Source organism: Chaetura pelagica, unplaced genomic scaffold (genome assembly GCF_000747805.2).
Source record: "Chaetura pelagica isolate M959 unplaced genomic scaffold, ChaPel_1.0 scaffold433, whole genome shotgun sequence".
In the NCBI taxonomy this organism is placed as follows: Eukaryota; Metazoa; Chordata; class Aves; order Apodiformes; family Apodidae; genus Chaetura; species Chaetura pelagica.
The window spans coordinates 199508-215514 of NW_009952574.1; the positions used below are offsets into that span (position 1 = coordinate 199508).

The 16007-nt window shown below is 42.5% G+C and overlaps 1 protein-coding gene across 1 annotated transcript in view; it reads right to left on the bottom strand.

Moving 5' to 3' along the window:
• Positions 1-4769: 4769 nt before the first annotated feature.
• LRP8 (low density lipoprotein receptor-related protein 8, apolipoprotein e receptor) overlaps positions 4770-16007 on the bottom strand; it is a 68924-nt gene continuing 57686 nt past the window's right edge. The window contains exons 9-18 of the mRNA XM_009993588.1: positions 15066-15237; positions 12772-12999; positions 12099-12217; positions 10680-10819; positions 9463-9604; positions 8865-9017; positions 7979-8209; positions 6355-6423; positions 5933-6105; positions 4770-5375 (exon numbers count right to left, since the gene is read on the bottom strand). Coding sequence (XP_009991890.1) covers positions 5337-5375; positions 5933-6105; positions 6355-6423; positions 7979-8209; positions 8865-9017; positions 9463-9604; positions 10680-10819; positions 12099-12217; positions 12772-12999; positions 15066-15237 — 1466 coding nt within the window. The 3' untranslated portion in view covers positions 4770-5336. The remainder of the gene's footprint in view (positions 5376-5932; positions 6106-6354; positions 6424-7978; positions 8210-8864; positions 9018-9462; positions 9605-10679; positions 10820-12098; positions 12218-12771; positions 13000-15065; positions 15238-16007) is intronic.

Here is a 16007-nt window from a genome sequence, read left to right on the forward strand (position 1 = left end):
TCTTTAGCATCAAGTATATAGTCAGTTTATGAGGTCAGGCTTTTAAATGGGGCAAACAGTTCAGATATTGCTAACAATAATTTCATGTAATTTCCAATAATTTCCTGTTTTTCATTATTACAGGAATCAGAAAGTCAACTTAGCTTTTCTAAGAAAATTCCTGTCATCAAAGCTCAGATGCTTTCCAAGTATCTCCTAAGCATCACTGCAAGGTGTTCTCTTTGTTTAGCTCCTATTTATGTCTGTGCCTTATCAGCAAAATGTGGATTCAGGGATTTTTTTTCAACATTTAGTCATAAGGCTTTCCATTTTTTTCCTTTGTGTAATGGCTTGAATTAAATAAATATATGTGCTTTCAACTAAGTCCCATGCATGAAAATAAATCACTACAGCTGGAACTCATTAAAATTTCTTGATTGGCAGCCTCAGCAGATAAAATCCTGGATACAGTAATATGAAATGTCAGTTGTACCTGGTCAACTGTAGTCATACCCTCCTGTCTTCCACCTGACTTTGTAGCCTGTAGGCAAGGACTGGAGAGCTGATGTGAAGACAAGAAAAAGATGGCTCAGGTCAGGGTTCTCTCTGCTGTAATCTTGTGTAAGCCACTGTGTAACCAGGCTGGGCCCTGTCAATGTGTCAGGGAGAGTTGCTTGTGACACTATGGTAGCTTTTAGTTTCCTGTTAGGATGGCTGCCTTGTCAGGACTGACTTGACTGTGCTGAGAACTTAGCAGGCAGCTGCAGCTCATCCCTAAAGTAAAATGTTGTCCCACTGAGGTACATGGTGAAATGTGAATGCTGCCATTAGTTTGAGAAATATTTTTACATCATGCTAATGCTCATTCTGCTTGGTGATGCTTAGGTAGAGATATAAGTTAGCATTATTAACCCCATTAAGAGCTAAGAATACAGTGCTTCTTGGTTTCTTCTGGTAGAGGCTACCACTGGCTCAGTGTCCTGAGGCAGCTGGCCTTGCCTGTGGGGGACAGTGTTGTGAGGTAATCTTTTGTGAAGCTTCTCTTTTGTGTTACTGTGTCTGCTGCTGTGACATCAAACACCACAACTTCCCCTTTATCAGTGTAATATGGATTCTGTAAGATTTGCACCCTGGCTGGGGAGCCTGTGCTTGGAGCCACACAAGTTAGAGGTGCTGCATTAGCTCCAGGCCTTCCTGCTGCTTCAGGTGCTACCAGCTTGCAAAACTATTTGCCAGGCTCAGTTGATCTAGCTGAGAATAGCCAGTTCAGCCTCTGTCACTATCCCAAGGAAAGCCAGGCCTCCATTTTCTCTTCCAGGGACTTGAGATGATTGTTAAAAATCTTCCTCATTTATCCTTGTTAACCATCTCAGTGTTTTTTAGCTGCATTAGGCGTCTTTTTTTTTTTTTTTTTACGATGGGAAGCTCAAGGCTGTACACAAGATTTAAAATACATTTTCACCATGGTTTTTTTTCTAGAGCAACAGGGCTTATCACCCTCACCTGCTCTTCTGCAGGCTTCCAGCCTCTGGTGTGTTTGGAAAAGTTTTTACGACTAACTTCTTCATGCTTGTTATTGCTGCTGCTGTCTTTAGCATCAAGTATATAGTCAGTTTATGAGGTCAGGCTTTTAAATGGGGCAAACAGTTCAGATATTGCTAACAATAATTTCATGTAATTTCCAATAATTTCCTGTTTTTCATTATTACAGGAATCAGAAAGTCAACTTAGCTTTTCTAAGAAAATTCCTGTCATCAAAGCTCAGATGCTTTCCAAGTATCTCCTAAGCATCACTGCAAGGTGTTCTCTTTGTTTAGCTCCTATTTATGTCTGTGCCTTATCAGCAAAATGTGGATTCAGGGATTTTTTTTCAACATTTAGTCATAAGGCTTTCCATTTTTTTCCTTTGTGTAATGGCTTGAATTAAATAAATATATGTGCTTTCAACTAAGTCCCATGCATGAAAATAAATCACTACAGCTGGAACTCATTAAAATTTCTTGATTGGCAGCCTCAGCAGATAAAATCCTGGATACAGTAATATGAAATGTCAGTTGTACCTGGTCAACTGTAGTCATACCCTCCTGTCTTCCACCTGACTTTGTAGCCTGTAGGCAAGGACTGGAGAGCTGATGTGAAGACAAGAAAAAGATGGCTCAGGTCAGGGTTCTCTCTGCTGTAATCTTGTGTAAGCCACTGTGTAACCAGGCTGGGCCCTGTCAATGTGTCAGGGAGAGTTGCTTGTGACACTATGGTAGCTTTTAGTTTCCTGTTAGGATGGCTGCCTTGTCAGGACTGACTTGACTGTGCTGAGAACTTAGCAGGCAGCTGCAGCTCATCCCTAAAGTAAAATGTTGTCCCACTGAGGTACATGGTGAAATGTGAATGCTGCCATTAGTTTGAGAAATATTTTTACATCATGCTAATGCTCATTCTGCTTGGTGATGCTTAGGTAGAGATATAAGTTAGCATTATTAACCCCATTAAGAGCTAAGAATACAGTGCTTCTTGGTTTCTTCTGGTAGAGGCTACCACTGGCTCAGTGTCCTGAGGCAGCTGGCCTTGCCTGTGGGGGACAGTGTTGTGAGGTAATCTTTTGTGAAGCTTCTCTTTTGTGTTACTGTGTCTGCTGCTGTGACATCAAACACCACAACTTCCCCTTTATCAGTGTAATATGGATTCTGTAAGATTTGCACCCTGGCTGGGGAGCCTGTGCTTGGAGCCACACAAGTTAGAGGTGCTGCATTAGCTCCAGGCCTTCCTGCTGCTTCAGGTGCTACCAGCTTGCAAAACTATTTGCCAGGCTCAGTTGATCTAGCTGAGAATAGCCAGTTCAGCCTCTGTCACTATCCCAAGGAAAGCCAGGCCTCCATTTTCTCTTCCAGGGACTTGAGATGATTGACTTAAATGCACAGCTCTGCCTATTTTTGTCCTGGGGCCAGGATGACCAGTGTATGCTAAAGCTCTCAGACCTAAAGATGATACAGGGCTAGGACAGCATTTTAAGCACTATAAAGTAATTAGCTCAGTAGTCCCAGATAAAAAAATTTAATCTTTCTATAGAAACAGTGCACTGTTTTACAAATGTGTTCATTTGGTTTTCAGTAATCCATGCTGATGTAAGTACAGCAAGAGTTCCACAGAGCAGATCCCTCCCCCACCCCTTCCTGGCCCTTCTCTCTGTAACATAAAAACTGAAACACAAAAGGCACCAAGCAAGAACTTACTCTAACAGAACTTCAATATGACAAGACAGAGATCAGAAATTATTACAATGTTAAATATCATTCTAACAATCTGAACCATTATTTAAAATAATTCATTTCTTACAAAACAAATTTGGTGCTTGAATTTTTCAGTAGTAACAAATCACAAAGGTTGAAATCAACACTGCACACTGAGTCCATTTACAATAGTTTGAAAAAAACCAGCAGCCTTTGATACAGGGTTTATACAGGCTTGATTGTGTCTGTGTGTTCTTAAAAAAGTATCAAAACTGTAGAACTTTCAAATATATTTACATTCGTCTGTTAGTTACAGTGTTATCACATACAGCCTTTTCTCTTTTTTTTTTTTCTTCATGTACACAGTGCAGAGGCTTGTAGAAACGGGAACTGGGTATCTTAATCATTTTTACACTGCCTTAAAATCTAAATTCTGAATAGAAGGATGCTTGATTATTTATGTGCTGTCTATGCAGGCTGGGAACTATTTTGAGAGGATGTGTTATGTCTGTAGTGCATACTAGGTCTTCAGACACTTTCTTCCTTTTAAGTCAGGAATCAGCTGCCAGCTCACATTACACTGAATGTATTCCAAAACAAAGAAAAAAGGAAAAATGGAAGAAACCCCAAACCTATTTGGGCTGAGTTTCTTTTACTCACTGGAATACAAAAACTTGGACTGACGCAAGAACACTAGGAAGATCTCTCTAGGTTTTGGTACAGTTTGGAGAGGTGCTGTTCCATTATGCAGTGGTAGTTAAGTGTATTCACTTCCCATAGAATTCCCTGGGAATCTTCTGGAATAAGATGAGAAAAAACTTTTCTGCTAGGTGCAGGATGATGCAGCCAAAGATACTGTTATTAAGGCTGTGAATTTTTAACCTCCTTTCACCTCCTTTCCCAACACTCTGTGCTCCAGGAGATCTGCTGTTCCACTGGCAGGGATGTAGAAGCCAATTGTTGCTCTTCAAATAATTCCTTGTGTGGTGAATTAAGATTCTGCCCCAGAGCATCTCCCAAATTTGGACTCTTAATCAGAATGAGTAGGTAAAAAGGGCAAGGAGGGAAGGAATTAACTTTTGTTATTGTGGAGTATTTTCCTCCACACAAGCCAGGTGGGAGTGTTCTTTGGGTATGTAGAGGTATAGAGCTACATCTTTGTTTCTAGTTCATTCTAAGCTGACTTGAGAGGTACAAGATTCCCAGTGGGGAAAAACATTTAGAGTCACATCCAAAAAACTAAACAAAAAAAGCTAAATCAAACTTGTACCAAGCTATAAAAAGAAAAAAGACAAAACAAAAAAACACGGGGCACTGTAGGAGTTTCTTCTGACTGAAATGCTGTAAAGAAAAGCTCTTCAGTTAAAAAAGCCATGCAGATTAATCCTTCTGGATAGGTTGGAAATGTAAAAGCAGGCTCTTGTGCCAGTCTGGAAAACAGGGGCTCTGTTTGCCATGGGAGTGCTTCATCTCTGCTGTCTTACGGTACAGCTCTTTCTTACTTAGATTTCAAAACATCCTGTAAAAATTCAATTATCCCTAATTTTCATAAATGTAGGCTAGTAATTTTAAAATATATGTATATATTTTTATATATATGTATATATTTATATGTCTATATATCTATCTAGCCTAGATAGATATATACACAAGTAATCTATGCACAGCAAGCCAAACATACAAAAAATAAATACTCTCACCCCTCTACTATATTTACAGAACAGATCTTATAATCCAGATTTTGTTAATAAATATTTCTAAACTGCCTGTACAGAATTTGTTTTACTTATGTTGATGGATAGCCACAAAGCATATTCAACATATTTACAAAATATCTATAAATATAGTCTTAAAATAAAGCAATAGCTACTGAACCTTCAGCCTGGCTGGTTATGTACATTGAGTTAGTAGTTCAGCTGTTGCTTATTCACTATCACAACTGGGTAGTGCAACAAGTTAAATTGTGTATAAAAGATTATACATACAAAACTCTCACATCCTTTGGATGTTTGCAGTTCATTATAACTTTGTGGTTACCCTTCTGCAACATAAATAACAATGAAAAAGAAGAAGCAAGTTCTGAGATCCAGAGCAGATGTGTTCAGTGTGTTGTGTGGAGCAGCAGCTTCATCCTCAGGGCAACCCGTCATCTTCTAAGCTCAGTGCTACCCGCTGCAAGGGAAGGAAGGAAAACAGGCTTGAGGAGGGTGCTTGGGAATTTTGGTGCTTTAGAACCAAATTCTGACACTGTTGCTCACTTGTATTTCCTGTTAAAAATCTCATTGTTGTCCCTAGTATAATGGTGACAGAAATCCAGTTTTGATCTTATTCTTTTCCCCAAATGGGGCTGCTCACTCAAGTGTTACCAAAGGGGTGTTGGGCAGTTTGCTTCACTTGTGTATGACATAGATCAAGTTCCTTGTAAGGGATAACACCTTCTCTGGTGGGATCTTTAGATAATACAGGGCATTACCTATGTGCCTGCCTACCTGTAGAAGCAGGAAATACAATCTTGTATAGAATATTATTATATAGACCACTATATTCTAAGACAGCTCCCTGAGCAGCCTCAAAGTTATGGCTTCTGCCTATTCAGTGATTATAAAATAAGTTCTGGGTTTTGTCATTATATGGCAAATAACCAACCTTGTAATCAGCTGGAGATAATTTTGTATCTAAACTCTCAACACAGTTAATCTTCTCTGTCAGCAGTTTCCTCAGATACTTACTGCTGGGTAGACATGTCCAATTTGGGCAGTCCGCCCAATGTGGATTTCGTCTTCATCTTCCTCTTCTGTTGTCTTCCTATACACTGGGTTGTCAAAATTCATGCTTTTAGTATTCTTCCGTTTCCAGTTTCTCCAGATAAGGTATCCCCCCATGCACAGCAAGCCAATGACCACTGAGGGAAGGGGAAAGAAAGGGCTGTTAGCCAATTCTCTGGGGAGAGCATGAATCTGCTGGGATGTTCCCATGTAGATACCCATCCTTGTGCAGTTTTCTCAAAGCCAGATGACTTTTCCCCATTTCAGCAGTTCTCTTTCCCACCCCCAACCCTGAAAATCAGAAGAATTGTATTTACACTAGCATTTTGGTATCCTCTCCTTCAAGGTTAACCTCACTTAAGAAAGTTAACCTGCAGTCAGCTTACCAACAGGAATGACAATTCCAATCACAGCTGCTGTCACCGTTGAGTCAAAGCCTTGGTCATCATTTGCATCTGTAATTACAGAAGTAGTTCTGATCATTTAACTCATTTGCTGGTTTTAAGGACACATCTAAAGAATGTTTTATGTTGCCAACCATGTTGTCTTGCCCCTCAGAAAGCTTTTGGAATTCAAGAGTTTATGAGAAGTTTTGTAATAAAGTAATTGCAGAGAAGACAAAAAGCCTGTGCACACAAACCTGGGCCAAGCTGAGCTGCTTTCCTTGGGAAGGAGCAAGGTCCTGGTGGGAGCACTGCTGCCTTGGCAGGGCTGAGAGCTGCACCAGCACAGCCTGGCAGCTCAGGGGGTGCTGGGTGTTACCACACAGAGAAGCTTCAGCCAGAAATCAGTCAGTGGTTGTACTTGTGCATCCAGTTTTCAAGCACAAAAAGGAGGCCAGTTTCACACAATGTGACTTTTAATGGAAATTACGGATCAGGGGAACAACAGAACATTTCCTAGTATTGACAATTAATGATTTATTGAGCTGTCAGAAGAAGGTAGTTCAAAGCCATCTGCACAGCTTTTCTTTTTAATTGTGGGCTTTTTTTGTTTGGTTGTTTTTTTTACAGCTAAGGAGTTAGTCTACACATGTATCACTCACTGCAGCCTGCAATAATGACCCCAAAACTCAATATTGTACTTACAAGAGAAAAGAACAATTATAGGGAAAATAATTAAAAAAAAATAAATCAACATACCTTTCAAATTAAATACTTTAAAACGTTTGCTCTGAGCTCTTGTAATAGAGGATCAGTAAAGGAAATGTATTTTTGCTAAAACATTAGGAACTGAGAGAGGTAGAACTATAGTTGTTTTTGGATACACCAATTCATGGAAATTAAAAGGCAATTTATCCCTTTAAACACTTCCCCATGGCAGGTTGTTTCATTGCATGGTTATTTACTTAATAATAAGCTGTTTCCAATGTGGACAATTATAGCACCTTGCTTCCACAGCTTATTAAAAAGTTAATTAGTGCATTTGAAAGAAAAAGAAGTGACGACAATGAAGTTTATAGATTGGCTTCTGCCCAGCAATGCTCTCCACTGGGATCTCTAGTACATAATGCAAAACTTCCAACCTCAGTCACGGATCAGGCCACATTAACATGCAGAGCCCAGCCAGGCACAGGAGATGCTGCTGGTCTTGGGCTGCGTCATCCCAAACTGGGCTGGAGCTGGACAGGAGGCATTTTTCAGCCTCAACTTGGGCTGGATCACATTAATAATTAAACAAATAATTACAAAGGTGAAGCTCCTGTAGAATCATCTGTATTACAGTATGCAGCACTACAAACAGCAGGACCGGTGTGAACTCCAGGGCCTCACCTCTGCAGCCCATTTCATGTGTGTTGGATGAAAACCTAAGTTCCTTAATATCCTCAGTGACTGGAATCCCATCAACCTCGTATGCAGATGTCAGCAGACTGGGTACCTGGGTTCTCCTGCTATGCAGCAGGGTGTGCCTGCATCTGACCTGCTTGTCACTCAGAGGGTAGGTCAGGTGTCCTGTGCATGAGTTTTTGTGTAAATACAGAAAAAGAAAAGAGGAATCTCATTCTCTTACAGTGCTGTGATAAATTGCTGTTTCCAGTGGTCATCTCAGAATCCATCAGGATGGATGTGGTGGAAGGTAAATGGGAACTTGGGGTGGTAAGTGTAGCTTCTGATACAGCTTTGGGGACAACTTCAGTGGTGTTATTGGAACTGGCAGTGCCAGTTGTGATGGTCATGGAACCAGCAGTATGAGATGCTGCAGTGGTAGAAACCAGTGCAGTAGTTGAAGTAGTTGGAAGATCTGAAAAGCAAGAGCAACAATGACATTTGGTTAAAGTAAGTAAAGTAAGAAAGAGAATCACAAATGGTGGTATCAGTCTGGGGAGGACTGTTATGTTTACTGATTGGAAGCAGAAACCAAATTCCAATTGTTTACCAGGTAGCCAGACTGTCAATAGTTCTCTGCCTAAAGCTACAAAAATTATTTCCTGAAGTCAAGCTTTACTTCTGAATAAAGCACTCTGGCTGCAAGGTAGCTAGGAACTTTGAAAACCTGTGGTTGTTGGTTTTTTTCTTCAATACATCAGAAGATACTGAAGTTGTACCAGGGAAACTATTTGTATGTTAGGGAAAACTACATTGAAACCACTTGTCTCTTCAAGATATTATCAACAGTGACTGTGATGTCTCCAGATCCAGAATTTACAGGGCAATAACCTGGCAAATTGTAATGATGTATTGACTGTTGACACTTCTGGAGCTGTCCCTTATCCCTTCTTTCCTCTCTGCTCTGTCTTTCTCTGGTCACCCTTTCAAAACTAAGCCAGCTTTCAGTAAAGGACACCACAGCACTGCGGACAGAAGGCAGCAAGTAGTGGAAGAAAAAAGCTAGTGTGTGTTCCACCATCAGGAAGTACATTGTTGGAATCTTGAGGCAGCAACGTGATTGCATTTACCTTTGTAGCATTTTTTCATGTCAGGACCCAGCCACATATTGTCAGGACAGGCACACGTGTACTTGGGAGAATGGGGAGAGATCTGAGGTGCAGGAAGACACAAATACTCGCAGCCTCCGTTTGGCTGGGGGCTGAGCTCACAGGAATCTGGAGCTGTTCAAGGATGGGAGAACAGACAAGTTACTTTTCTGATTATTTATTTATTGTTCTTGGCAAGAAATATCAGGTCCTCTAAGAAGACTCTCTCTCTTCCACTCCCTACCTTAATTAATCTTTACAGTTTGGAGTAGCATGAAATCTTACAGCCTACTATAAAAACTACCCAAATATATAATGAATGGCAAGCATCACAGTGACAAGAGTAACACAGTTAAACAGCTAGTAACAAATTGCAGACTTTTCAATAAATGCTGCTGCTGAATTAATTATGCGCAAACTTCAAACATTAGGCATTGATTTCACATTATTACCTGTGCATTTTATCTCCTCAAGAACCATTACGACACATTTAATTTACTAACTAAATACACCTACTATATAAATGTACTAACTAAATAAACCTGACTTGGGGGCATGATACCCTGAGGACATGTCTTACCTTTGGGCTGCTTTAACTCATGAAATACCACAATGTCATGGGGATTATTGAGATTTTCTGCCAAAACAGAAATGTCCAAGCCATTCAGCCTGTTTGCACTGAAGATTGCTTCATTCTCCAGGTCAGTCCAGAACACTCTGTCCTGCAGGAAACACAGGATTTCTTACCTGGAACTGCTCCAATCCAACTCAAATTGGATTAAACTCCAGTAGGCATGAAGTCAATGCACTGCGTTCCTACCTTGGGGCACTTTCTGTTCATATTACTTCTACCTGCAGCTTTTTTCTTTTGGACACTCTTAATTTCTGATGTTTAAAAGCCCAGCAACCCTACATGTTCATTAAGTGCTTAGCACCTCTGAGTAACTCTGAGACAGAGAGAAGGGAGCAGAGATTTGGTTAAGTACAGAGAGCTGCATCCATTCTGTGTCTGAAACCAATAGGGTGGATCATGAGCAGAACCAAAGGGCCATACCAGAAACTTTTCTTATTTCTTGCTGATTTTTCTTCTCCTTTCCAAAGCTAAGACCTGCATTATGCAGGTATCTATGAAGTGCCTACAGCTGGAAGATGAGTATTTAATTATCTTTTTTAATTAGTATCTCTTACATGACATCCTGTGATTGAAGGTACAAAAAAACTGACCAAGGAAGCATACAGAATTGCAGTTATCAAACAGTATTTAGTTGCTCAGTCAGCTCTGTATCTACAATGCAGGCGTGGGAAGATGGTGTGGAGCAAAGCTCTCAGAGCTCCACTGCAGGCTGAGGCTGCTGTCAGCCCCTGCAGCTCCCTTCTAAGTCCAACTTTCAAAAAACATCACTCAGTGATGGGTACCCCCACCCCACCTGCTGATCACAGTAGGTGGCTTCTTCCTTCCCTTACTGACTTTGGGTCTTTGCATAGACAGTTGGATGAATTAAAATAAGAAACCCCATTACCCATTTTCCAGTTCTGTGGGAGGTGTTTTGTTGGGCACCACTTGCCCCTCACAGAGGCACTACATGAGGTAGAACATAAGACAATGCATTGCTCCTGATCAAGGGCTTTAGAAAACAATTTTCCTCACTGAACCCACCCCAGGTTAATCGGTTTCTATAGCAGCAAACGCCCTCACTGAGCTCCCTGTGCTGTGCAAAAGGCAGAGCTTTTACTCAAGAAGAGGTTTGAGACCTCTTGCAGTCTCCAGTCTGTTCTGCATCTGTTGTCAGCTCTTACCTCAAACACTGCTAAGCCAAAAGGATGGCTCAGATCATCAACAGAAGAGATCAGAACTTTTCTGTTACTGCCATTGAAATCAATGCAGGACAGTGAATGCAATTTGGAGTCTACCCAGTAGAGACGCTGATTCAGCAAATCTGAGAAGGGAAACACAATGAAGCAAAATTACACACAGCTCCTGCAACTCATTTTCTCTTGCCCAGCTTGTTTTCCCTGCTGGCAGCATGACTAATCTGTTTATTATTGGGCCCTTTTTTTTTTTTTTTTAACACTAGTTCTGATTTTGAACCAGTGCCCAGATATGCTGGGATAAGACCCTATAAATAAGATTAAAAAGAAGGAACATTCTGTTTTGTGTGTGGGGAATGCCTGACTGACAGCTTTGTACAATGAGGCTCTTTTGTTACCAGGAGGAGCAGAAGCCAGCAGCAGCTTGGGCTTCCCAGAGTCACCCTATCAGTGCCACAAGCTTCATCCCTCTCAAGGCTATTCAGTCCTTGGCCTCTTGCTGGAGAACAACAACCATGATTCAAATAAAACAACTTTCTGAAAGACTTGTGTGATTTACACATTTTCAGAGAAGACGCCTAGGTCTAGAAACCCTCATTGTGCTACAGGCTGGGGGAACCCAATGTTGGGGACACTCCTACCACAACCAGCCAGGTTTTGGGGAGGGTGCAGGTAAGAGTGGGAGGGAAGGATCCAGTGTTATTTAGAATGCTCAGGATTGAATTTCTCTTCTTGGAGAAAATTTGGTCATTTTGGATGAGATCCACTAAACAGAATGCAAGTGGATGAGTGCCAACACAAAACAAGTTCTGTAATTATACAATTCATTAATTAATTTCTTGATTACTACAGGATAACATGATTTGTTCACAGCAGTAGCACTTCAACCCTATGCAACAGTAGCAGTGTTTCCTCCTACATTCTTGTCATAGCCACAATTTTCAAATATAAAACCATGCAGAGAACCTCACACCTGCAGGCCTTAGACGTGTACAGCTCAAGCTCGGAGGAGGCTGAGCCCTACTCCCCATGGGGCAGAAAACCTCCTTTCTACCCCTCCTCAGACAGGTCCAGGTCCAGAGGCACTAGCACCAAGGACTCTCTGGCCTTCCAGAGGGTTGTTGCAGCTCTGTATCCTCCCCTCAAGCCACCCTTTGACTTAAGGCCCACCTAAAAGCACCTCAGAGCACCTCCAGTACGAGGCTCTTTCTGTGGCAAGACTCACTGCCCACGCTTGCTACTGAAATGAAATCACTCGTGTCGGTGAGCAGTTAAGATACAGGATTTCCAGGATTTCTGAGTGCAGGTGCCTTTGCACACACATTCGCACTTTTGTTTTCCCAGTTAACAATTAAAATCAATTTCCATGAGCCCAGTGCTTGCTGTAGCTCCAACCTGGGCACTCACCAAGTGTGATGCCATTTGGCCACTCGATGTTGTCCGTCACCAGCACCTGCCGCCCCACGCCGTTCAGACCAGCTTTCTCGATCTTGGCTTTATCTCCCCAGTCAGACCAGTACATGAACCTAGAAAAGGAAGATGCAACACAGTAAACTGGACTCTAGGGTAAGAAATCTGCACTACTAGTCCGAGTAGGAGGTGCCCTATTGTCATAGCAAAGCCCTTCACTCTAGTTAATTCTGATATGCACGTGGTGGGGCCACCTACTGTGCCACAGGGTGCTCTGTCACAAAACTTGCACCAGAATGCAAAGTCTCACCTTAGTACCCCATGCAAACCATCTCCTGCTGTGTCTGCGAGGTATGTGGACTTCACTCACCCGAGTAGCCCATACACGTCAGACAACTTCATTTCCCAGCACAACCTATGTGCTTGGACCAGCTCAGGACCATCGAACACATGACCTGACCATTATTTTCAGAATTTTCTTTAACAGCAGTGACCTTACAGTGTTAGTTGAACCCTCTCAGCAGTCCCATTTAAGTTCAGTGGATCTCCATATCTTAAAGGGCAACTGAAGTTTCGATGAGATAGGAACCACCCACAAGTTTGTAAGAGGCAGAAAGAAGACTGGAAGGTCTCTGCTGGCAAAGGGAGATTTTGGGGTCTTTACACCTACCTCCGTGTGGGATCAACAGCAATGGCTCTTGGCTCACTAAGGTCACTGTTGAAAAGTGTCCTCCTCCTGCGTCCATCCGCAGTGGCCACTGAGATGGTCTTGTTTCCAGAATCCGTCCAGTAGATGTTCTTATGAACCCAATCTATAGCCAGTCCTTCAGGAGAGTTCAGCTGGCTGTCTATCAGGATCACTTGCTCAGCTGTGTCACTGGCTTTGTCTATGTAGGCGCTGCAAAGACAGGACTTGTCACTGGGCTGACATGCGGCACAGGCAGGGCTGTGCAGAGGTGTGTGGGGCTGCACCTCAGAATGCCAGGCAGCGCCACGGCACCCCGTGCCCGTGTGGCAGCATGAGTGACACAGAAACCCTGGTGGCTGCACGTTGCAACCTTCCACTTCCTCCTACAGCTTGTTCTTATTCCCCATCACCTGTACAGCAGACATTTCCCCAACAGGAAACTCATTTTATTTTTCTACCTGCTTCCTGCTGTAACTGCACAACTGGGCAAAACATTTGACTTCACACGTTGACTTCTAAGATTGATTCACGGGATTCATGGACATTAGAAATATAATCTCCAGTGCTCTGCTGAACAGCTGAACTTAGCATGCAGATAAATGTGCTTAAATGTATTGCAAAATTAGGACCTGTGTAACTAATTATGATTCATCAAAGGAATTTGTGAAGCTGTATTAATTTGGCAAGTGATCTCATTAGATACAAAGAAAATGTTCACTAAATATCAGTGGCAGCCTCAAAATGCTAATGAAAGGAAGACTCTACATGGATGGTTCATAAATAGCTCAATGCTGCTCCTACAAGTACACAGGCTGATTCTGCTCTGCTGCCCCTGCACTGATACCATTTCAGTGAACTGCAATTGAGTAATTTTGAGTTTGCATCAAGTGTTCTAAGAGCTTAGTCTGGCTCTCAGAATAACCTGGTACAACTTTGAAAAGTTCCAAAACTTCAGAAAGTTCTGGAGCAAGTGAAGTGAGTATTAAGAAAGATGGGACCTCTTGCCAGCAACTACCTCCAGTACCATAGTTTTCACCTTGCAATAGCCTCTCCACTACAGACTCTTTTTCCCCAGAGGACTTCTGCAGGTGGAGTCCTATTGTCTGCTGGAGGGACATGGTGGCCTTTTGTTTGGAAGTGTTTGGTATTAGTGACAGTAGTGGTATCTTAAAGGGGAACATTAATCGTTCAGTTACAATTGTGCAGCAAAAAAGGTGAGACTTACAACTAAGCTACTGCAAGTGGGAGTGAGAAAGAGGAAAATTCTGCTGTTTGGAAAAAGCAAAAGGTTTGGTATTGCCAGGGTATGAACACTGCTTAAGGGCCCCCAGGGCATTCACTGTCAGAGCTGCAGAAGGAGCAGTGTGTATTGAACAATTCTCTGCCTGTGAATATGAAGCCCTTACCCACCCCGGCCTGTGCCTACAGAATCAGACAAGGTGAAAGCAGCAGCTTTCTTCTGAACCATCTCTCCATTTTTTAGAGCCCCACAAGCCCGCTCAGGGTACCTGTCAGCTACTTAAATGCTTAACACTCAGCACAACCTGGGAAAACTTCCCTGCCAATGGCACAGGAGCTACCACAGCCAGCAGAAACCCTAGCTTGGCTCCTATATACTGAAACAAATCAACCTTTGCTGGATCATTAGCTAAAATCCAGAACAAATCACTATAGAAGCTGCAATAGCTATGAAAATCAGAATATACATGGGGGATTTTCAGCACATAAATGAAATACATTTTTGACTAGGCACTCATGAGCCCTAGTACACAGTGCTGTGATGGGTGGCCATAAAAACAGATGAAGGAGAATGAGAATTACAGAATGTGCATCTGATCAAATGCTGAGATTTTAAACCCAGTCTACTCAAGACCAGAATGGGCAGCTACTATCTGTGTAGTACCTCCCTGATCCCACCATCTACCTCCTTTGTGCTTCCTGATGCTAAGTCCTTTGTGGTTTCACACACAGCACAGCAGAAGAGCCATGCAGCACCACTTGGCAATATTATGATTCACTAAACAAGAGTCTAAGTAACTGCACAAATGCAGCATGATCTGTAATTGACAAAAAAGCCTTCCTGTATCACCAAATAACTGCACAAGCCAAGATTTCTTTATCAGTTCTTAAAAAAGCTTCCAAGTTTGGGCCACAGTAAAAGAAGAAAAGCCCTCAGGTTCACTGCACCCTCCTTTACTCTGCAGACTGTCCTTAAAGGATATATGAGCAGTAGGATTGGGAAGGCACCAAAACACACATCCTTTTTTGCCCCTTACCTGTAGATTTTTCGGTAGAACAGGTCACACCAATATATCCTGTTTGTTGACACCTCCACATCCAGGGCCACCACGTTCTTCAGCATGGGGATGATGCGTGAATAGTCCCTTTTCACCAAGTCTATCTTGCGGACCTCGTGGCGATTGGTGAAGATCAGGTATGGGCTCTTGCCTGCCACAGAAAACAAGTGCATTTGTCACTTTAGCAGCTGACACAAGGGCTGGTTCAGCTTTCATCTCTCAGACAACAGAACTATCAGCCACTGGTAGTTCTGCTTTGGAAGGAAGCCTTAAGACACACCAGAAGCAAGAGTAAAGCACATCAATAGAGTCATGTTGAATCTGGCAAAGTCAGGACTGGTTGCCAGGGAGGAATTTTAGACTGTCCCATACATGCAGAACTCTTCAAAGTTCACCTGAGCACTTGGGCTCAGGCAGTTCATGTCTCTCTCCTGTGGGACCAGAGCCTGCAGCCTGGGTGCTGGTGATGATGATACTGCAGTTGTGATCTCAGCCAGCTCAGCCCAGCGCCTCTCAAGAAGGATAAAGTTGACCTGAACTTTACAAAAGACAGGAGAGCAGGACACATAAAAACGCAACAGTTCTGTTGCTTTTAATTCCACAGCCAGTACCTTAGCCCCCATGGTTATTGATGGTGGGCCCCATGGAGGCCAGTTTCCTACTGTAGGAGACAGTAAGAAGGCTCTAGGCTCAGACCAAGCAGTGCATATCACTGCAGAGCACATGATCCTGTGTGTTCTGAAGAGTCACTAAAATAAGCTGTGAGTCAAACAGCTGGATCTTCAGTTTGCTCTTTGTGTGCCTCCCTGTTTGAGGTAGGGATCAGATGGGAGGCTCAGCATGAGCTTCAGTGGGTTAGACTGGCATCTTTCTACTGGGAAGGACAAAAGGGGACCAGGAAACATGCAATGAAAGGGAAGA